This window comes from Euphorbia lathyris, chromosome 10 (assembly GCF_963576675.1).
Source record: "Euphorbia lathyris chromosome 10, ddEupLath1.1, whole genome shotgun sequence".
Lineage (NCBI taxonomy): Eukaryota > Viridiplantae > Streptophyta > Magnoliopsida > Malpighiales > Euphorbiaceae > Euphorbia > Euphorbia lathyris.
In genome coordinates, this window is record NC_088919.1 from 58,785,123 (window position 1) to 58,808,560 (window position 23,438).

The window sequence follows — 23,438 nt, forward strand, 5'->3', positions numbered from 1 at the left end:
GAAAGGAAACCTCAAACCAGACAAAAAGTGTTGAATACATGATTGATCTGTTTGGGATGCCAATTTTACACGTGTGTCCCTAAAAAAATTGAATAAACTCGCGCAAATTTTACACGTGCATGCCAATCTTATGGACGAATTCGCACAATTCTTTTTTGCGTACATATCCATGTTATCAACTGAGTGGTCCATAACCAACTTTTACGTACCACTGTAAAACTTCTCAAAATTAAGTTAGATTTGGACTACAAAAATAAAATAGGATCATTTTCAACAAACTTCTAAAAACTTTACATATCACTGTAAAATCAAGTTGGATTTTGTAATTACATACCAACTCAATGAGTTAATTAACCACTCCGAACCTTAATTTGTCGAAAATAATAGGCTTGAAACCATCCATAATCGAGGTAGTTCCAACGATCGAAAGACGCAACCATGCATGGTAGGGGTAGTTCCAATGATCAAAATACGCAACCATACATGGTAGGAGTAGTTCCAACGACCGAGGGACCCTAGGCCCGTCAAGACCTTCTCCTATCTTCGCCCATGTTAACAAGCTGAGATTCTCTATAAGACTCGAACCATCTCTCATTAAGATTAGAGATTTGTTCTAATAAGTTCTTTCAAATCTCAAATAATAATCCAAACCTCTAACTTTACCTCAAACCTAAATACGGACCTGTTTGTTTCAGTTGTTCCTATTTGTTGTTCGTTGTTGCTAGCTGTTTGTTGTTACTGATAGGCAGTATATAGATAATAGTTGTTTTTTCTACAACCAGCAGTTGTTTCAGAATTTTAACAAACACATTCTATCTCGTGTTTATTATTGAAAGACAAAAAGTAGTTCCGAAAAATAAAAACAAACGGACACTACGTCTATTTTATTTTTAATTTAGTACTCATTATTATAGCATTTCCGCATTGTTTTACGAATTTAGTTGAAACTTAATAATTATCTAAGCAAAATAAGTATAGTGTGAGATAATTAAAAAAAAAATAAATTAATAAATAAATAAAACAGCAAAGAAACAGAGCAGGTATAGACTGAGCTTATATAAATTCATTAATCTCCACCATTATTTCTCGCTCCTTCTTTTTCCCCCCTTCTTCCCCAATTCCTCCATCGCCATTTTTCAAATCACCAGAACTTCCATTTCTCTCCAATTCTCCAAAAATGCACTTCAATTCATAGATCTGCTAAAAAATCCTCAATCTCTCCTGTTTTCTACTGTTCCTCCTTCTTCTTCCTCTGTTTTCTAGTTCTGAAAACAGAGTAATCGATAATCCCCCAAAATGGATCGATTAGGTTCATTTCAAGGCGATTTAACGACGCAATTTTCAGTAATCATGGATCAGATCAGAGCGCCATTGATTGTTCCTCTACTGAGATTATCAGTTGCAATTTGCTTGTTAATGTCGTTGATGCTGTTCGTTGAAAGGGTATATATGGGAATTGTGATTGTTCTTTTGAAGGTTTTTGGGCGGAAACCGGAGAAGCGGTATAAATGGGAGCCGATTAAAGATGATGTTGAATTGGGGAATTCTAGTTATCCTATGGTTTTGGTTCAGATTCCAATGTATAATGAACGAGAGGTTAGTTTCGTCTTTCTTTTTTAATTTCAATTTCGGCCATTGATTTGATTAGTAAGTAAGTAGGAGTTTTCTGTAACTTTGTTTCGATTTTCGCCATTGTTGCAGGTTTATCAGCTTTCTATTGGAGCTGCTTGTGGACTTTCATGGCCGTCTGATCGTATTATTGTTCAAGTTCTTGATGATTCTACTGACCCTATCATCAAAGTAATCATCTATTTCTTCCTCATTCATCTTTTTTTTTTCTTTCAATTAGGTCCGATTACTCGGGTTGAGGTTGTTTTCGTAAGTTTGTCTAAATAACGGCAAATTTCATATTTAGTGACGCGAATTCACGACAAGAGATGTTTGCGAAGCTCTTTTGTAATTTATGAGAGTTAAATTAATGCTTTTTTTATGTTTTTATTTTTAAAAAAATTAAAATTTTCGGCGACTAACAAGTGTTCAAATTAGGAGTGAACATGGTCCGGTTCGGTTTAAAATACAAACCAAACCGAATTGGACCGGAATCAACTTACCTCTATTTTTTAAGATCAAACCAAATTAAATTATAATTCGGTTTGGTCTGGAGCGAACCGAATTATTTTGGTCCGGTTCGATTTGGTTCATGTTAGGACCAAAAAAAGCACTAAAAACCTACCACTACTTGTGCCTTGACTAACTAAATAATTATATAAAGACAATAATCATATAATTAGTTTTTCTTTTATATATATAATTAGTTGAGAGAAAAAAACATATTTAATTGTTTTTTCTTTTCTATATATAATTAGTTAATTAATTTAAAACCTTAAAACTAAAAGTAGTATATATTGTATTTTGGTTTGGTTTTATTTGGTTTTATTCGGTTTTGGACCAGACCAAACCAAACCGGACTGAAAACCAAACTAGCTTAAAAATTAGGACCGAACCAAACCAAATTATAATTCGGTCCGGTTTGGTTCGGTTTTTTCAGTCTTTGAGTTTTCGATTCGGTTCTGCTCACCCCTAGTTCAAATCCACTTAGATCCATTCAAAGGTCTCAATATAGTATCAGAGTCTCTATGTTTTAGTATAAGTCAACTTAATGTTCCATTCATTTACCACTATGGACTCAATAGTAAAAATTTATCTTATAACATTCTACTTGAGTTCGATTTTTATTATTGTTGTTAGAGTTTTACAGATGGAGTAAAATGTAAGTCTCTGGTAAATCACTTTATGAGCTAAATACTTCATTTGACCCTTCGGTCGGAGATAACGTTCTTCTTTTGAACTTTTTGTTAAAAGAAAATGTTGGAATCACTTGTGGATCTCTAATCCTCAAATTTCGAAATTCAATGGCATGTTTTTTTTTTAATAATAACTCAATGGGATGTTAAGATAGAGTCTGTCGCACTTTCAAAATATCGGATATATTAATATCATTATTGACATGTCATCTTCTGAGTGTCCAAGTGATTTTAAGTCGCCTTTAAAAAGGTTTTGAAAATACTAGAATTACCATTTCAAACCCTCTTTTTCTACTTTCCTGCAAATATTACGTTAAATAAACTTAATTTTAACGATTTCTATTAATTAAGTGTATTACTTCCCAAATACCGTAAAATTTATTCTAATCGTAATTCGATGTGCATAAAAATGTAGGATTTAGTGGAGCTAGAATGTCAAAGATGGGCAAGTAAAGGCATTAACATCAAATACGAGATTAGAGATAACAGAAATGGTTACAAAGCCGGTGCTCTCAAAGAAGGCATGAAGAGAAGTTATGTCAAAAGTTGCGACTACGTCGCCATTTTCGACGCAGATTTTCAGCCCGAACCCGACTTTCTATGGCGAACTATTCCTTTCTTGGTCCATAACTCAGAACTCGGTCTGGTTCAAGCTCGTTGGAAATTCGGTAATCCCCACTTAACTTTTTTCTTTCTAATAATTTATTTCTAATTAATCATTGGATTATGTTTTAGCAGCATTAATTAAGTTGTTATTATGTTATAATCTAGAGTTCACTAATTAATTAATTAATTCTCTAACTAATAATACGGTTTGTTTGTATTTATGACCACAAAACCTTAGATTAGTCCTAAATTACGATATGATTTCAGTGATTAGAAGAAAGTGTCGGTGGGTCTTGTTTTGTAGGTTTGGGTAGTGGGTGTGGTCCACTCCACGCTGTCCATGTCTGGATTTGCCACGTAGGATATGGTGTGTAATGTTTGTTTCTAAAGGGACCCAGTTGCTAAAGGAAACTTTAAATTAAATGCTGTTTAGGTAGTACCTTGTTGGTCATTTAAGTAATGAAGGTACATTATTAGTTAGGAAGTAAATAAAAATTGGTCAAAATTTTACTTTTTTTATTTTTTAATCTACCTGAACTTTTACTCCACCAAAAAAAAAAAATACAATTAAAGGTCAAATTGGTCCTTACAATTGATAGGAAAGTTCAATTTAATCCAAATTAAAGTTCAAATATCAACTCAACAATTTAATTGATAAATTAATCCAAATAATATCAATTTTAAAAGCAAAAATTTGTAAAATTTGGATAATTTAAGGACTCTATTGATACCTAAATTTTGTTTTGGATTAAATTGATCCTCATTCACAAGTTCGAAACCAATTTTTGACCTTTAATTCATTAAAATTTCCAATTTTTTACACTTAGTCACATTAAGAGGATGTTTGTTGACTTTTTTTTTATCATGTTTGCTTTTCACTTTAAAATTTAGAGTTTTAGGTGTTTGGTTAGAAATTTTTTTTTTTACCTTTATACGTGAAAATTAGTTTCTTATAAAAGCAGAAAATTTATGTTTTTTAGAAAATTAGTTTTTTTCCACAACAAACAGCAAGTAAACCAAATGTGCTCTAAATTTCTAACGATAAAAAAGGTTGGCTTTGAAAATAATAAAATTCAGTTAATAAAGTGTTATTCATTTTATTTGTATTTCAAATTTAAACTTTTAACTATTAAAAATATTTTTTTATATGTTTATTTTACCTATAAAAAACTATAAATTATATATATACTTTTAAATATAATGGCAAACTGACCATCAAAATCGAAATAATCAAATATCTCAACATATGTTTTCCATTAAAAATTCACTAACAAACCAAGACTTTTCTAAAAGTCATCTACTTTTTATTGGGTCACATATGATCCATGTAATATTATTATTAAGAGCATTTAATTCTTTAGTTAGGCATACTTTACATGCATATTTTAATATACAATATCACCCTAAAATCAGAACCAGTGCAAAGACTATCTTCATTTAATTAAATATTTAAATATTTAAACATTTAAAAAAACATAATTTACCAATTAATTAATATTGATTTAAGTGGTTAAGAGTCTCGAGTCGTTTAAGCTAGATTTTGAATTTGAATTATACTGTACATAAAAGCTTTAATTGAAAGATGATGTACCTAAAAAGTGCGACGAGATGACAAACTATATGTAATTGATTTGTTTTTAGGAAAATGTTATTTGTAGAAAGGCATAAAATGCACAAGGATTGGGTTGGAAGAAAACGGACCACCAAATATGGGTTGGTCCATGTGATGTGACAAATCTACCATAACTAAAATTTTGCATTTTGGGAACAATTTCTATTTACACTTTTTTTATCCCTGCAAAAGCTGCCAATGTCAAGGGGGGCATGTTTGGCCATTCAAGAATATTTCAAGGGTATATTTGTCTATCACATTATAAATTCTCCGGGTAAATTACACCTATACCATTCAACTTTACCCATTTTAACATGGTGGTCACTAAACTTCAATTCTTAACGGTATGACCACTAAACTTTACACTTTTTTTAACACTTGTGACCACTCAATTTTAACTAACTCCTCAAAGTGACCGTTAGCGACCGTTAGCAACCTCAAAATGAAAATATTCAAGAATTAAAATGTTCAGAATGACATTTATCATGAAACCACATTTTTTATTTTCCAAAATCACATTTTTTGGAGATTTCTCTCTCTAAAAATCAACACTCTCTCCTAACAAAACAACACTTAAATAACCTCAAAACGGAAATTTTCAAGAATTAAAGTTCCTTAGAACATCATTAACTCTTCAAATTTTTTATTTTCGGACCGTTCATGGTCGTTTTGAGACGTTGAGTGGCCACCAGTGTTTAAAAGTGTTAAGAACATCTCCAAGAGACTCTTAGTGCACTCTCTAAAAATAATATAAATAATCGATTCTTAGTTATTTAAGAGTGATTAAGACATATCATATCCAATAATACTCATTATATTCCCTCTTTATTTATTATTTTATCATTAAAATTATTTATTATTGTTATATTTACCAATAGTGTAGGGAGAGAGACTCCTGAATAATAAATTATTGATAAAAAATGAAGTTAAGAGGCACTAAAAGGTGGAGAGAGAATCTCTATTAATAAGGGGGATGAGGAGGCTCTTAGTGATTTGATGAGCAACTATGAGGCTATTAGAGCTCATTTTTCATTCTCCCTCAAATTTTAATTTAAGAGCCAACTTAAGAGTCTGTTGGAGATGCTCTAAGTTCAGTAATCATATTGTTAAGAATTGAAATTCAGTGGCCATAATGTTAAATGGGTAAAGTTTAGTGGCCATGGGTGTAATTTACCTATATGAATATGATCAAACAAAAGAAAGCAAGTGCATGTGCAAATATTAATGGTGGACCTGCAGTTCATGTCAGTGTCTAATTTTTATTTTTCTACTAACCGACACTTAAAAAACATTACTTACTTGTTATGCAATAAATAAAATAAAATCATTGTCAATGAATATTATGTGTGTGTGTGTATTGCCAGCTGTATATGTTGGTGACGTGGCTTTTTTTTTAATGATTATTATTTATTTGGCAGTGAATTCTGATGAGTGCTTGATGACCAGAATGCAAGAAATGTCATTGGATTATCATTTTACTGTTGAGCAAGAAGTGGGATCCTCTACTTATGCCTTCTTTGGCTTCAACGGTAATTAATTTATTCATTCATTATTAATTACTATTCCAACGTCGTTTTGATTTTCTCCAATTCAAATTAAATTTTTCTTTTTATTTTCTGAAATAATTTAAATTAAATCTAGTTTGTTTTTTTGTGACACTTTCTGCTTTAGTAATTGATTTTATTTTATTATATTTATTTGTTTTGATAAATATTTTATTATATTTTAAAAAATAAAACAAGTACAAATTAATAAAATATTAAACTAATTAACTAAAATATCAATGAAGTAAATTTCAAGTGCCATCTAGAAATTGACAGTCTTAGAAGGATCTGGGTTGGACCGAACCCAATGTTGTCCAAACACTATTAGACGTGGGTCTTAATGGGCCCAACGAAAACCTAAGCCTTTAAATAGGTCTAATGCCACCGGCAAGGTAAAATTTAAATTAACAATATGTAAAACCACCAATTGCACCTTAATTGATTCTAAAAAAAATTATATTTTTTATGATCTAATAATAAAATTAAAGATTAATATTTTAAATTTGGTTAAATATTTGAATTTTTTTTGTCCAACTCATATAAAATACAATATACTTTTTTAATTCTTTTAAAAAAGTTTCACGTTTAATCATATGTTTGTGATCTGTTACTAATAAGTGATAAAATGACGGATATTTAAAGTGTAGATGACAAGATTCATGACTGAGAAGATAATTTGGTGAATAATTTCTCCAATTGACCCAATTTGTCAACATATTGAGTAAAATTGTTTTTGCTGCCAATGTTAAGGGTAAAATTGTACCGTTTTAGACGTTAGGAGTAAAATTGCTATAAACGTTAGGGGTATTTTTACAGTTTTTTTTCTTAACCAACAAAGTATATACACTTTATATTTTCAGTAAAAAAAAAAAAAAAAAATCTAATTTAAGAAAAATGAGTTTTTCATATGTAATATTGGCCTCTCCATCCAATAAAACTTGAAACTCCACATGGTGAAATAGGAACGGCGGGAGTGTGGAGAATAGCAGCACTAAGTGAAGCAGGAGGATGGAAAGATAGGACCACAGTGGAGGACATGGACCTTGCTGTCCGAGCTAGTCTCAAGGGTTGGAAATTCTTGTACCTTGCTAATCTTAAGGTTGGTTTCTATTATTATTTTTTATGCTAATAATGAAAATTATTTATTACACTTATTTGAATACTACTACTATACTACTTAATAATTAGTCTATAAATTATTAAATTGTGCTGCAAATTTCTGACATCTCATGTGCTGATAATAACCCCATCATTTTCAATATCGAGACCATTATTCTTTTCCTAATTTCGTAATTATACAACATTGTCCTTTGAATTTTTGTCTTAAACCATATGGAAATTGTGTTTAATTATTGTTAATTTTGGTTAATTTTGAAAAACAGGTGAAAAATGAATTGCCAAGCACATTCAAGGCATACAGATATCAGCAGCATAGATGGTCTTGTGGCCCTGCTAATCTCTTCAGGAAAATGTTGAGAGAGATTATGTTAAATAAGGTACGGATCATAGCTATCTCGATCCGTACGTTTTACGGTCGGAAATAATTTTATCCGGAGTTTAGTCATAATTGCACGGAGGAGGTAATAGTGTTTATTGATCCCCTCCTCCCCGGCGATTGAAAAATATTTGGTAAAAGAAAAATAAAATATTTTTCGGTGTTAGGTCAAATGGGAAGAAGTCATGGATTTGAAGAAACGGAAAGCTATCACTTTCTTCATATATTTTTGGGTTAATACATCATTTGCCTCCTGAATTTTTCCCAAAAAGCTTGATTGGTCTTTTGAACTTTCAAGTGTTCCAATGGCCTCTTGAACTAGCATAAAATGTTCTGTTAGCCTTCTAAACTTGCGTAACATGTAATCAATTAATCACTCGGCTGTAAAAAAAAGTAAGTTAAAAACAGAAAAGTATGTTGCAGGCATCTTAAAAAAGTAAAACGACGAAGATCAGGGTATGCTATTATAATATTAAAGAAGAAAATGTTTTATAATTGAATAAGTAACAACTTCCTTTTAATATGTTTCAATCTATTTTGTGAATTATGTAATAACATTTTAAGGTACGTGCAACATTTCTTCCACATTTAACTTACTTTTTTATAACCGAGTGGTTAATTAATTACATTTTACGCAAGTTCAGATAGCTAATTGAACATTTTATGGAAGTTCAGATGGCTATGGAGACACTTTGAAAGTTCAAGGAGCCAACTAAACTTTTTGGACAAATTTGGATGGCAAATGATGTATTAAACCTATATTTTTCTATTATTATCCTACAAATTTTCATTAACTTATTTTCTTAATCAAACAAACATTAAAAAATAACGAAAATATTTTTCTATATAATATTAACTTTAAATTTGGACGTAACTCACTTTAAAAGATACCTTCGACAAAAAGAATTATCTTATACTTATAAATAACTCGGTACCTTTCCAGTTAGCCGATGACAAATACTTTAACACACCCCCTCACATATGAGTTGTACGTTTGGGGTGTGAAGTTTCCACAACTAGACATTTACCAGTAGTCCAACAACTAACGTCTCAAAACCTTACTATAAGAAACTTTGATATCATTTTAAACTTGATTTTTCGCTATCTCCAAAGACCTGGCAATTATCGTATTTCGTGTCAAAATCGTGTTATCTCATATTTATGCTTCATATGGTTTTATATGTTATAAATGCTAGAAAAATGATTTTCGTGTCAATCGTGTCGTGTCAGTCGGGTTGGCTCTATAATCGTGTTTTCGTATCAGAAATTGCCACCTTATCCGAAAAAAGAAAGCGCTGTCTTACATTTACACTTATAAACCATTCATTATATTTCGCAGAATGTGACAACGTGGAAGAAGGTTCATGTCATCTACAGCTTCTTCATGGTCAGAAAGATCGTAGCACACATTGTTACATTTGTGTTCTACTGCGTCGTTTTACCCGCAACTGTTTTGGTGCCTGAAGTTGAAGTTCCAAAATGGGGAGCTGTTTATATCCCTTCTGTCATTACTCTTCTCAATGCCGTCGGAACTCCAAGGTCCGTTTTCACATTTGATTTCAATCAAATCATTTTTCAATACGTACCGACATCCGTCCGTCCCGTCTTTTTATTTTGTAATTCAATTGATTGATTTTCCTATTTTTGATGTTGCAGATCACTCCACCTTTTAGTGTTCTGGATTCTATTTGAGAATGTAATGTCATTGCATCGGACAAAGGCAACATTCATAGGATTGTTAGAAGCAGGCAGAGTTAATGAATGGATTGTTACTGAGAAATTAGGTGATGCACTCAAGTCTAAACCCTCCAAATCGCCCAAGAAACCCCGTTTTAGATTCGGTGAAAGGTACGTTTAAATTTCAATTTTGCATATAAAAATGTTTGAATTTAGTGAAGATCTAATACTAAAGTACACAAGAGATAAAAGGAGTACTTTATCCTCCCGCACTTTAGTTAGGATAGATTAGAGAAGTGGTGGAGTCAAGATCTAAACGTAAGGGGATTAGACCGTGTAGAAAAAAAGTAAATCCTACTTCAAAAATTTAAATGTGGGGTTTTCCAGTGGGGGTCGGAAGATCGGCCGATCCTTCCCGTCCCTTCTGGCTCCGCCTGATGTAACACGGAAAACTTTTTATAACAAGTCATATGTACTTTAATGTTAGGTCAATGAAGTTGAACTATTCTTCTATTTATGTTGGCTTAATATGTCTTTAGCCCATGTACTTGTAGAAAAAAGTCAATTATTCTCTTCTACTTTTTAAAAAATTCTATTTACCTACTGAATTTGTTTAAAGTGATAAATTTACCCTCTAGATAACTATTAGTCCTCTAAACTTTTTTAAAGTGATCTATTAACCTTTAAACTTGCTTAAAATATACGTATTTCAACTTTTTAAAAATCACTCCTTAATCCGCCACATGGATTTTAAGGGATTAATAAATCATTTTAAATAAGTTTAGCAGATAAATTGAATATTTTAAAAGTACGGGGAGAAATTGACTTTTTTGGACAAGTACAGTGGGTTGGGGATGTATTAAGTCATTCGTTTTCTTCTTTTTTTGAAGGATAAGTTACAAATTTAGTTAAGAGTAGATTTAGTTTTTATATAAAAAAGAAAATAGTCTTAACCATAAGGTTTACCAAACAATGCAATTTGAAGGCTCGTTAATGGAAAATGATTCTTTTTCTTTTCATGATTAGAAGATGTGCAATTTCAATATTTATTAGGTGGCTAGAACAATAGAAGTTATAGTTAAATCTTTCATTAACGAGACTTGAAATTGCATTGTCGGATAAACATTATGTTTAAAATTGCATTGTTTTATACATAGATGCTAAATTCGGTCTCTCCCCATATCCATAAGACTAAATTTGTAACTTATCCCATTTTTTTTAACAACTTAATACACAGTAACCTGTCAAATTTTACCGTTTGAAACTCTTGACTTATACTTGAACCTATCGCACACCTAAACTTATCAAGTTTGGACATGCGACAACCTTATTTACTGATTAAGCAGACTTCAAAGACCACGTGACACTGTCAAGTCAAACTTTCACCTAAACACGTTTCACAAGTCCAACTATAACTTCAGAGTGTCAAACCGCAAAATTGACCAATTTAGATACGTTCAAGTTTAAGCGTGTGATAGGTCCGTCCAAGCATAAATTCCGTGAAACGTAACAAATTTAGATGCGTAATTATGAATTAAACCTCTTTTGAACTCAATCTAACATTGAATCCTTGACAGATTACATCTACTAGAGCTCGGAACAGGAGCATTCCTCTTCTTCTGCGGTTGCTACGATCTTGCATTCGGGAAAAACCATTACTTCTTGTACTTATATATGCAAGCAATCGCCTTCTTCATCGTCGGATTCGGCTACGTCGGAACCTTTGTTCCCCAATCTTAAATGTCAGAATGTTGCTGCAATTTTTCAATTCTTCTTCTTATTCTTCTGCTCTGCAGTGCCCATTAGCCTCTTGAAAATTGGTAAAAATGGCATTTGAAGATGGAAATTTCAGGTTTGTGTAAAAAGGAAAGAAAAGGAAAGGAAAGGGTCATATTCTTTTAGAATATTTGAGCATAAAAAATAGTTTCCCTTGTGAATATCTAAGTACACTTTTATATGGAAACTATGTATTGTTCTTGGGATTTTCATTATATAAAATAGAAAGAGAGTGAAGATTTATTTTTTGGTATTGCCTTTGGAAGGAAATAATATCATAGAAATGGGAAATGGGAAAAGTTCAATGGTTAAATTTGCATTCTTTTTGTTAAATTTTTGTATATGTTCTTGGGGTAAATTGCACTCATACTCCTTAATTTTGCTTTTATAGCTTAATTTTACAATTTGATATTATAATTACTTTTGCATTTTACTAATATAATAATCTTTTTTACTGTATATCAAATCAAAATGGTCAATGATGATCTTAAAAAGGGAAATATAAGAGTTAAAGATAGAGTAAAGTAAAAATAAAAAACGATGTGGTTTCACGTTTTGTCCAAATGGAGAATGGAGTTTTCATATGTGACCAAGAGATGATGGAAGTTTTTCACTTTACTAAAAACAATGACTTCAAAATTAAAATGAGCGTTGACAACCTCAAAATTGAAACATCCGAAGACTTGATGATATTCTAAAAAATTTTAATTCTTGAGTAAATTTCATCAATGGTGTACAACCTTTACCCCCAATTTGGTGTATAACTTTCAATTTGTCTCATTAATATATACGAACTTATAATTGATCTCCCACTATGGTGTACAGCATGTAAAAATGACCGGTCAACGCTCAGTAAACGCGCCACCTCAGTTTTGACCGGTCAAAAAGTACAAAAAAAAAAAAAAAAAAAAAAAAAAGATTGATAAATTACTTATATACCCATAAAACTTCTCTTTATTTACCCTAAAAAAAAAAAGCTATGGCTAGATTCAACCATTGTAAAATAATGAAATACCATGGCAACCACATCAGGCCTTTTCAAAGAAGAATCCAGCTGTTGATACAATGTCTACCATCTAACACGACAACTTAAGACCCAATCAAAAATTCAAACAGAGGTGAATTTGTAATGTTCAAACAAGACGACATCATCACCACATCTTCTTGGAATTTCCTTAATACTTCATTGGTATACAACTTAGAGAGCTGTAATTCGAAATAGTTACTCATTCTCAACATGGGTTTTGGAATCCCTCGTCAAATTCTGGGATTCGGATTTGATCATACAAACCAGGATTTCAAAATCGTTAGAATCATCAATGATGGTTCTGTCAATTTCTAGAAAAAATTAACAACTCCGAAGGTTTGCTTGGATGAAAGTTTCGTAAGGTTTATTAAAAGGCGGGGAAGGGAGGAGAAGGGAAGGGAGGGAAGGTTAATTAAAGGGAGGGGAAGGGAAGGGAGGGGAGATTAGAGAACCTCCGGATCCCACCAATTTGGTAAGACTAAAATTGGAGGTTTTTGAACCTCCATTTAACCATCATTTAAACTTAAACTCCTTTCCAAGTAAGGTTAAGCAAGGTTAGAAAAATAACCTCCATTTAAACTCCTTCCCAAACAAGATTACACAAATAATCTCCCTTTAATTAACCTCTACTAACCTCAATCCAAGCAGACCCTAAGTGCTTTTATCCATATCTATGGAAGCATAAAGTTTAACCAGGATTTTATTATGAAGATGGTGGATTTGTATGGTGAAATATCTAGATCAGGGTCTCTTAATAGTTACGTATCTAGATCGGGATCTCAAACTCATGGAGCTGTAATTCCGGAAAAAAATTTGTCCTTGGAGTAAATTGGAGCCCATCGCTCTCGATCTTTATAGAAATTTCGAATCCATTCGTGACATGCTATCCCAAGCCGTTTCAAATTCATCCACCTTCAAATTCTCTAGAATCTTTGACAGAGAAAGACGATGGTGAGCCCTGGAAAGACCAGATTCAAAGTGTAGGATGCCTTTGATGAGTTTTGTTTTAATTTTGCGTTTTTGATTTTGGTTTGTTATGGTTTGATTTTGAGAGAGAGATCTTTAAATTCACCAAATTTAACAAGTTTGTTTTGATTTTGGTTTTTAAGGAGAGGAGTTAGAGAGGGAAATTTGATGCAAGGAAGGAGATAGGGTTATTTTTATAATTGTATAAGAGATGGGTCCCATTTTTTAAATGGATAGATGAAAAATGTTGAGGTGGCGCGTGACCGGTCATTTTTACCTGCTGTATACCAAAGTGGTAGGTCACCTATAAGTTCGTATATATTAGTGAGACAAATTGAAGGTTGTACACCAAAGTGTGAAATGAGGCAAAGGTTGTACACCATTGATGAAATTTACCCTTAATTCTTCAACTTTTAAATTTTGAATTCATTTAGGTGTTGTTTGGTGAGCAGAGAGAAAGTGCATGTTTAGAGAAAGAAAAAACTTTATGATTTTGAAGAATAAAAAATTTGGTTCCATTATAAATGTAATTCTAAACAACTTTAATTCATGGAATTTTCCATTTTGAAGTTGCTAACGGTCATTTTTATAATATTAAACTAAACGATCCTCATTTTTAGCAAAACGAAAACCTCACATCCCGTTTGGATAAAAAAAATTATAGGTATCAATTTGATAAAAAGTGAAAGCATATGAGTTTTTTGGACTTTATCCTTAAAATGATTTACAACAACTTTCCTAAACCACCATTTTGGGATCTCTCTCCTAAACAATTCTCTTTTGTAATAAAATAACACCAAATGATGTAAAAAGTTAATAATTAAAGTTGTTTAAAATATTATTTCTATCAGTTTTATAATGGAGAGTCACGAACTATTGGAGTGGTCATTTTAAACAATGATAAACGGGATAAAAAATAAATATATTAAATGGTCATAATCACTATTCAAAACGAAAGTCATCTAGGCGTTCGAAATCGAGAATCCGCCCCGATTTTCTCTGATTAGTCACTCTAGGCGTTTTTTTGGTTCCTAGCCGATTTTTATCCCCTTGGACTCCGCCTAGGCCGCGTAGACCACCTAAGCGATGATGAAAAAAACTATTTTTTATCGTGAATTTATTTTTTTTCTTTGTTATAATTTACTTTGGAGTTGTTTCAATGATAATGTTGTTGGAATGTTGATATTTAAACATTTTTAAAAATATATATTCTAAATATACGTGTTTTTCTATATTAAATAATGATTCGGAATATCATAAGGCCCAAAGCAGGGCCCAATGGCCCAAGAAGCTAGGCCCATGAAGCCACCCCAGCTCACTATAAATACCCTGGCCATGGAAAGGTAAGGGGGGTCTCTCTTTTTCAATCACTACTAAGTCGGGTACCCTCTAAGCTCCCCGATTATCTTTGCTTTAGTAATCTTCTCGAACATCTGACTATCTTGATCGTTGGAGTGTTCACAAGGACCGCTCCCCGCGTAGAGACGAGAACCAGGGAACGCAAGGATCCTCGAAGGCAACCCGAATCACTATAGGACATTCCCTAATTATTTGGTGCGGTGAACGTGGACTACGAGTGATTTTCAAAGTGTTCAGCAAGATGCAGACACCAACTGAGCTCACACCTGCCAGAGTGCCAAGCGTCGCAGCTACCAGTTCCATGACCGGCGAAGCGCGTCCTACGCTGTCCACCCCAATCTCTCCCAAGAACCTAGCTCCACTGATGGAGGAAGTGGATCCCGATGAGGAAGGAGCATACAACACTGCACAACTCCTCAGCACCATACAGGGTTTTCAGACGACCCAGACCATTCACACGGCGGCTCAGATGAAGGTCATGGAGCAGCAACAAAACCTGCAGGAGGAGAATGCTAAAATCTGGCAATACCTCAAGGAAGCTGCAATGCCGCAGCAAACAGGCACCGTCGCGAGCAAATCAGCGGCCCCGGAGGCGCTCCCCGAGAGACAACCCGAGCCCGCCGCAGCTGCACTAGGAGCAAGAGGCGCGACATCCGGGGGACCAGCAACCGTCGGCGACGAGGACCTTCTGGAGCAGAAAATCCAGCGATTTCTGGACAAGAGGGCGCTTGGGGGAGTGATGGGGGGAAGCGTCACCTCCAGTAAAACTCCGCTAGTGCAGAGGATCATTGAAACGAGGTTCCCTCGTGACTGGAAAGCCCCGCGATTGTCCCAGTATTCGGGCACCGAAGACCCGAATGATCACGTAGCTTCTTTTATGAGCACCATCAACCTCTACTCCAAAGACGAGGACATCATGTGCAAGGTTTTCCCCACTACACTTTCCACGAGTGTGCAAGAGTGGTATCGAGGACTAGCTCCCGAGTCCATCGATTCCTTCGACCTATTAAAAAGATCTTTTTCTCTCTAGATTCGCCGCAGCAGCAAAGGTAAGGAAGATCAGCTCGGACCTCAATGGGCTCAAACAGCGGACAACCGAGCCACAACGCAATTTCCTCTCTAGGTTCCACCACATGGCCTCTCAGGTCAAAGGCCTCAATCTGAAAGTGGCCCACGACACCCTCGCAAAAGGCACCTCGTGCGAGCCCCTTAAACAAAAGTGCTTCAGGAAGATGCCCCGATCCTTCGAGGAGCTCATGACCATGGCACAGACCTTCGTCCGGTACGACGACTGTGATCGGCCAGCAGGGTACGAAGAATCGGAAAAGGACAAAGCCAGAGGAGACTCGCGGAAAGAAGAGAAAAGCAGGCTGATCGGGGAAGCACGAGACGGAGGACGGACACGCAGGGAGGCCCCCATACCTTTTCCTGCGCGAACAGAGCAGAAGAACTCAGAACGCAGGGGAGACCGGTCCCGAGGAAAGGAGGTGCACTATGTTACTCAGAACCAGGCTCGGCGATACACACACTTGACTCCGCCGGCGGACAAAGGGAAGACCCGCGTCGAGAAGGAATACTGTAAATACCACAAATCCTCCGGACACTCCACAGAGAATTATTATCAACTACAGAAGGAAGTCGAGCGAATCACACAGCAAGGTGCCCCGCCAAGATCCATTAGGCAGAGAGAGCAAAGCCCGAAGCAACGCGACGCTAGCCGAATGGAGGAAGTAAAGCGACCAAGGTTCCATGGGGAAATTCATGTCATAAGAGATGGAGAGCCGGCGCTCTGTCCCCATCCGGAGAGCTCCCGGAAGAGAAAAACAGCTGATTAGACCCTGACACTACATCCACCACTCCGAACCAGCCACTCGGAGGCCCTCATGATCACTATCAACATCGCCAGATTTAAGGTGCACCGGGTGCTAGTGGACACGGGAAGCTCGGTAAATTTGCTTACCTAGAAAGCGTTGCGTGCTATGAAAAAATTCCCACACGGCCCTCCGCGCAGGGACCTTTCCCCTGGTTGGACTGTCAGAAATAGAATTCCCCGTAAAAGGAATCATCTCTCTCCCAATGATCCTCACTGAGGGCGGTGAGCAAATAGAAGACACCGCCGAATGGGTAGTGGTGGACATCCCCTTAGCCTACAACGCCATCATCGGAAGACCTCTGGTGGCTAGCCTCAAAGCTGTGATTGACATCTCCGACCTATGCCTAACCCTACCTCTTCGAAGTGGAAAAATCACCATCCATGGAGACCGCATTTTGGCCAAGAAACTGCAATGGGAGGCAACTCAACCTCGGATGGCACTCTATCTTGAGGACGGCCTAATGGATATGAGGGGGTACAATCCCATGCCAATTGAGCTAGTCGAAGACTGCCCGATCGGAGAGAGTAAGACACTGAAGATCGGGACCAAGGTACAGCCTCAACTGGCCGATGAAATAAAGGTCGTTCTCGCCGAACATTCGGACGAATTCTCTTGTGTTAGGGTTTAGTGTCCTATAGACAATTGTTCTAGGATACAAACTTAATGTAAATGAATTGTTCTTTATATCATTTGTTTTAATGAGATATATGTTTTATAACTATATAAAGGCATTCCCTTTTAAGCACTAAATAAAGTCTAATAAAAGGAAATCCGTAAGTTTGTTTAAAGTGATTATAAAGTGTTCATACAAGCATGAAGTGAGACAAAACTTTATAATAAACTAATAAACTTAAAACCACCCCAAGTCAAGTGATATGTTTAGGATTGATATATCACTGTTGAGACTTGTATGTAACAATGTCTTCTGTCCGATAGAAATCTGATCTCACAAGCTTCATATATACAGATATCTGGACAGTTACATAGATCCGATGAAAAGTTGTTCATTAGGATTGGGGATCCGATTTGAGATAACAGGATGGGTAGATTCATCCTTGTCACCTGTTCATCTCATTGGTATTAATAGGTATAACTAATCCTCAGACTCAAAGGAATGTTAATTGGTCATCCTGAATTACTGAATGTGAGACTTTGATCCTGCTGTCCCACGATCCTTAACAGAGATGACTCTGGGGTGTGAACGGCAAAGGTTAGGTGTCACAGGAGGTAATGTCAGGGTAGTTATACATTGGATTGAGCATTTATCACTCCCGATAAATGGGAGATACATCCAAGGATCGCTTATGGAAGACTCGACTCTAAATCCTTGCAAGGTGATAGCTTAAGAGTAAGAAATACAGATTTCACTTAACCTATCTTTTTGAGTTGACTCGGCCTGTACAAGTAAAACGAACGTCTCGCTATATGTGACTTGACATCACCCATAGTCATAAGATTCAATTCAAGATGTAGTTGATAAAGGATCGAATTATACTGTAACTAATACGGAAAGGTTAACGACAGAATCAACCTGTCTTCTTAACGGACTCTGGGGGAATGATTACAGACTTGCCAATAACATGCTCAGTACATCATTCCGTTATGCAAAGATTAAATATAATTCTTGAAGAAATTAATTTAATAGTTGCATACGGCCAGAAGTAGTAAGAACCTAATGGATCACACATAAGACTTGGAACCAAAAGAGAGATGGATGTTATTAATTGATGGAAGCCCAATTGAGCCCAGTAAGGCCCATTTAATTAGAGGGGGCCGAAATTTATATATAATAAATAAGGAATTATTTTAATTCCATTAATCCTAATTTGATTAGGTTTGTGAATTAAATTAATTAAAGGATAATTAAGTTAGGAGTTTTAATTAGATTAATATACTCCTATTATTATCCAATAAGGTTATTTATTATTATCCTAGATATATTAGATATATAATGAGATAATAATTAGGAATTCTATTCCGAATTGAATTCCTATTAAGTAACCTAATCCTATCTAACTAGAGTTTAGATACAAGTGATTATATATACCCCTTTATACATGAATTTCGACCAAGCCATTAATACTCCCCTTTGTGATTTTCGAAATTTGCAAGTTAGAGAGAGAAAGAGAATCCGACTCCCCTAGTTCGTGGACAAGAATTCATACGGCTTCCATCGATCGATTAATTTCATCTATCTCCTTTTTTCTTTGATCTTGTGTTGATTAATTAGAGGCAATCTATTTTGGTTGCATCTCATACGGTTGATTCTAACTTAATATCACTATGTCTTACTTTGTGCTTGGGAACTCGGAGAAGAGTTGTGGGCACTTCATTAACAACGGTAGATTGTTCTTCAAAAGGTATTTTTTCTTATCCCTCTTTATATGAAATAACGATTAACGGATCCTATGGTTAAAAGGAAGTAGGTTAAAATTTTATATTTCCGCTGCTATACCTTAGCCTAATTTCCAATAGTGGTATCAGAGCCATCGTTAAATCCGTTATTTCATATATGAAAATTTAGAAGTTTTCAATAGGATTGAATAAATATTTATGGTTAGGATTAATTAACAAATTGTTTTGATTAATTAATTCTAAAGATAAATAAGTTTTAATTAATCGTTAATTAAAATAGATTATGCGTATGTTCCTAATTATTTCGGTTGATAATCATTATAACAAAATCTATTAGTTTCATAGTTAGGTTAATAAAATTAGTTTTATTAATTCTAAAGATAAAACGGAAACCTATTGTAGTTTTTCCTATTTCTGAAAATCGTTTTTAAAACCGTTTTCAAATCTGATATATATATATAATTTATATTAAAAAAAATACGATGGCGACTCGGGTCGCGCCTCGCGGCGCGACCAGCCGCGTGCGCCGCCATGGACTGCTGTCTAACGGCAGCAGCCCGACTCCGGGCCCCGGCCCGAAGCCCACTTAATTTTAATTGTTAAAATTGTTTTGAATATAATTTATATATATGTATGTTTCGGAAATTGATAGTTTTCTGTTTTGATTATCGAATGAGAATTCGTTTAAAAGTTTGTTTTTACCAAGTTGTAAATCAAAGCGTTAAATGAATTGAAATCAAAATAATTGGGACATACATAATTGACGTTTTGTATGGTTATATTAATCTAAGGATTAATATAAAGATACGAAACGATTAGAAGTAAAATTGGATGAAAGTTAATTTGATGAGTTAATGTGATTAACCTAAATATTACATAAGACGGTTATGTAATCAACCAATTAAATTTATTTAATTGAGTCTATGCATGTTTGGAGTTATGGACATATTTGGACCCTCTTTAGTCTTTTGGTATTTTTAAAATAGGGTCTGCGAGTCCTGCCTTTCTACTATCTATTGTAATTTCTCCTCTCATCTGATTCCCTTCAATTCAATTGAAGTTTTCTTTAGTAGTATAGAAATTAATATGTAATTTCAAGGCACCATGGAGAAGACGGAGGACCTAAAGAGAAATATGTAATAGTTAGTATTTCCTTAGGTTTGCCCTTTTATTCCGTCTCTGGCTCGACGGAATAATTTAGATGATATGTCCATAACGCCAATGTATGTGAATGTATGTGTCTGATGTATGCTAAAGCAAATCAAGACTAAGTTAGATTATGAGACTTAAATAAAAATCCCTCGTTAAAAAGTTAAGTAAATAAGCAAGTTATTAAAATCGGTTGCCCCTCCCTAATATTATAATTCAGCCGGTAGTACTGAGGGCCTTTGGGTTGTTGAGCAAACTCAAGCTCGGGGTCTTATGGTAACACCTGAATTATCGAAAATTGTTCTTTCATGAATACGGGGTAATACTTAAATTAGATTATGATAATTGGATGAGAAAACTCATGTTGTCATAAACTAATGGGCAATATGGTTGGGATTAATGTGAATAGCATATTAGTTTCTAATGTGGTTAGTAACCCAATAACCTAGGAGTCACATTCAAGATGTGATTGATTACATGAATCTACCTAACAAATGAGACTAGCTTGTTGAGCAAACTCAAGGCGAAATCTCAGGAGTTAGGATCCTAGCTCACTAAAGGATTTGTAAAATTCTTCGAATTAATATGGAGGGCTATTAATTTGGCAAAATAGTGGGAGCAATCTGAAATAAATTAAAAGGCCTATAATTTTAGATTGCTATACTTTAAAGTAAATGAATGACATACGTTTACTCTTTCTCACTCTTAGGTTTTATTTAAACACACTCTTAAAATCATGACTAAAACCAATCTGCAAAACATTCTTACCGATAACAAACTGAATGGTTCAAACTTCACCAACTGGTTTCGTAACCTCAAAATTGTTTTGAAGTTCGAGAAAATTGGGTATGTACTTGATACACTGATACCCCCTGTCCCTGAAGATGATGCTCCCATCGAGGAAATTGATGCTTATCAGAAGCACAAGGCTGATGACGATCATGTCGGATGCATCATACTTGCATCGATGACATCGAAATTACAAAGGCAACATGAGGAAATGGATGCCTATTCCATCATCGTGCACCTAAAGGAACTGTTTGGGAAACAGACCAGGTGCGAACGCTATGAGATATCCAAGTTGCTATATCGTTGCAGGATGCAAGAGGGCACATCAGTCATGACACATTGTGTCAAGATGATTGGCTACATTACCAAATTTCTAGAATTGGATTTTCGATGGACAACGAATTAAGTACAGACTTGGTTCTTCAGTCCCTCCCAGAGAGTTATTCACAGTTCATCATGAACTATCAGATGAATGACTTGCAAACCTCTCTTGAAGAGCTTGCAAATATGCTCAAGTCAGTTGAGCCCAATATGAAGAAAGACAAGGCCATACCGGCTCTTGTAATTGAGGGATCATAGAAGAGGAAAGGGAATTTTCCCAATCCTAAACATCCCAAGAAAGGTAAGAAAGCTGTGTCCAAGGGAAAGGAAGTGAAGAAGCCCAAAGGAGAGTGCCACTTCTGTGGTAAATGATAGCGCGACGCCTAGTGGTAGAGTTTCTATGATGAAATGTACATATTATGAGTGCGTTATGACTATGTCTATGGATGTGATCTTTATAAATTGCTCTTAACTCTACTAGATGCTACGACTACTTAGGGGCAAGTGTACCCCGTCGTATCAAGTAATAATCCGATTAAGACCGGGTATCGAATCCACGGGATTTATAACTGCAAGTATTAGACGACTCGGTTTTATACGTTATCTAAGCGGTGTATACTTTGGGATTGGTGTGCGACACAACTACAAACTACTTCTAAACTATTGGCGACACAGGTTTATGTAACGGAAAACTCCACGGAATGATATGGGCGACGATAAGTTATAAATATAAAAGGCAATGACTCCGAATATATTCGATTGACAATTTACTCTTGCAAAGACGACTACGTGTAGTTCGACCGACCCATGAAGTACTTAGACTACGTGGTTCCTAGTCAAGGCGTGTCTAATGCTGGGGGTCAGAAACTAGGGCCCGTAAGTTCCGTGGCTTGTCAATTCCTACGGTTTTCGGTTTGTCACTTCCGGTAAGGCAACACCTATATGAGTCCCTAAAGATAGCCCGAATGGCGTTGGAAATCGCGTTCCCCTACACAATAGTCAATTATGAGTATCAAAACAAGCAATAAACATCAACACGTATATAGAAACGGAAATTGCAAGTCATATATTATAAATATGGAAAGCATAAATGAGGAATACAACCAAGCCTAGTACATAGGAAGAGTGCAAGCTAGTTAGCAAGTGAAGAGGGAAGAATCGGCCCTCGGGACTAGCCAACCGAACTCAAGGCCGTCTCTTAGGACTTGGAGGTGGAACTCTCGAGCTTGGTGATGAATGATGGAGCGAAACGTTGATGGAACGCCGGAATAACCGAACAAGCTCTCGAGGTGGGAGAGTTTTATTACATAAACTGAATCTAAAACCAAAACTATACAACAACTATCTAGGTAAGGTAGAGGTAGAAGATAGAAAGTAGAAGGTGTTGTGTGTGTCTAAATGAGTGCTAGTCACTCTTATTTATACATCAAGCTAGGGGTAGAATTGTAACTTCATAAGGTACAAGTATGGAGCAACATTATTTGGTGCAGAAATCCCATGATACGCCCTGCGTAAATTGGTCTACGCCCCGCGTAAATGCCCATTCCGTCAGAAATCTTCTGCATGTGGACCAATTCGTTGTCTTGTTGACTCAAGTACGCCCTGCGTAGAGGATTATACGCCCCGCGTGTTTGAGTCTCTGGAGTTTTATCGCTTGAATTGGTGACTTTACGTTGTGCGTAGCTGAAGTACGCCCCGCATAAAAGAGTCTATGATCTTTTTATGTTGAAGAACTGCCTTTTACGCTCCGTGTATATAGTGGTACGCCCCGCGTAGGTATAGTTGACTCTGGGAGACAATGCAGTCTGACTTTCAGGATTAGGCCAATTATTGCCGACATGTGTCATACGCCCCGCGTATGCTGAGTCAGTTCCACATGGTGCCTGCGGATAAGGCAATTATTTCTGGCACAATGTTTTACGCCCTGCGTACAGGATAATACGCCCCGCGTATTGAGTGGATTTTTGCTCCTTTCTCGTACCTAAAATACAAAACTTGAGAGCCGAGTTAGCTTGACGTTTTTATTTCCTAAACTATTCAAAAACGAGGAAAATAAACTGAAAGTACGAGATTTTATTTTTATT

The 23,438-nt window shown here is 35.4% G+C and overlaps 1 protein-coding gene across 1 annotated transcript; it reads left to right on the forward strand.

Moving 5' to 3' along the window:
* The first annotated feature begins 1,078 nt into the window (after nucleotides 1-1,078).
* LOC136209003 (glucomannan 4-beta-mannosyltransferase 9) lies at nucleotides 1,079-11,762 on the forward strand. Its single transcript, XM_066000336.1, has 9 exons — nucleotides 1,079-1,596; nucleotides 1,702-1,800; nucleotides 3,220-3,472; nucleotides 6,441-6,551; nucleotides 7,529-7,665; nucleotides 7,949-8,062; nucleotides 9,401-9,600; nucleotides 9,718-9,909; nucleotides 11,316-11,762. The coding sequence occupies exons 1-9, from the start codon at nucleotides 1,297-1,299 to the stop codon at nucleotides 11,476-11,478; spliced, it is 1,569 nt and encodes a 522-aa protein (XP_065856408.1). The 5' UTR covers nucleotides 1,079-1,296; the 3' UTR covers nucleotides 11,479-11,762.
* The last annotated feature ends 11,676 nt before the right edge of the window (nucleotides 11,763-23,438 follow it).

Coding starts and splice junctions, on each gene's coding strand:
- LOC136209003 (XM_066000336.1), top strand. CDS start 1,297: ATGGATCGATTAGGTTCATTTCAAGGCGATTTAACGACGCAATTTTCA. Junction 8,063..9,400: donor GAGAGATTATGTTAAATAAG/GTACGGATCATA, acceptor TATATTTCGCAG/AATGTGACAACGTGGAAGAA. Junction 9,910..11,315: donor CGTTTTAGATTCGGTGAAAG/GTACGTTTAAAT, acceptor AATCCTTGACAG/ATTACATCTACTAGAGCTCG.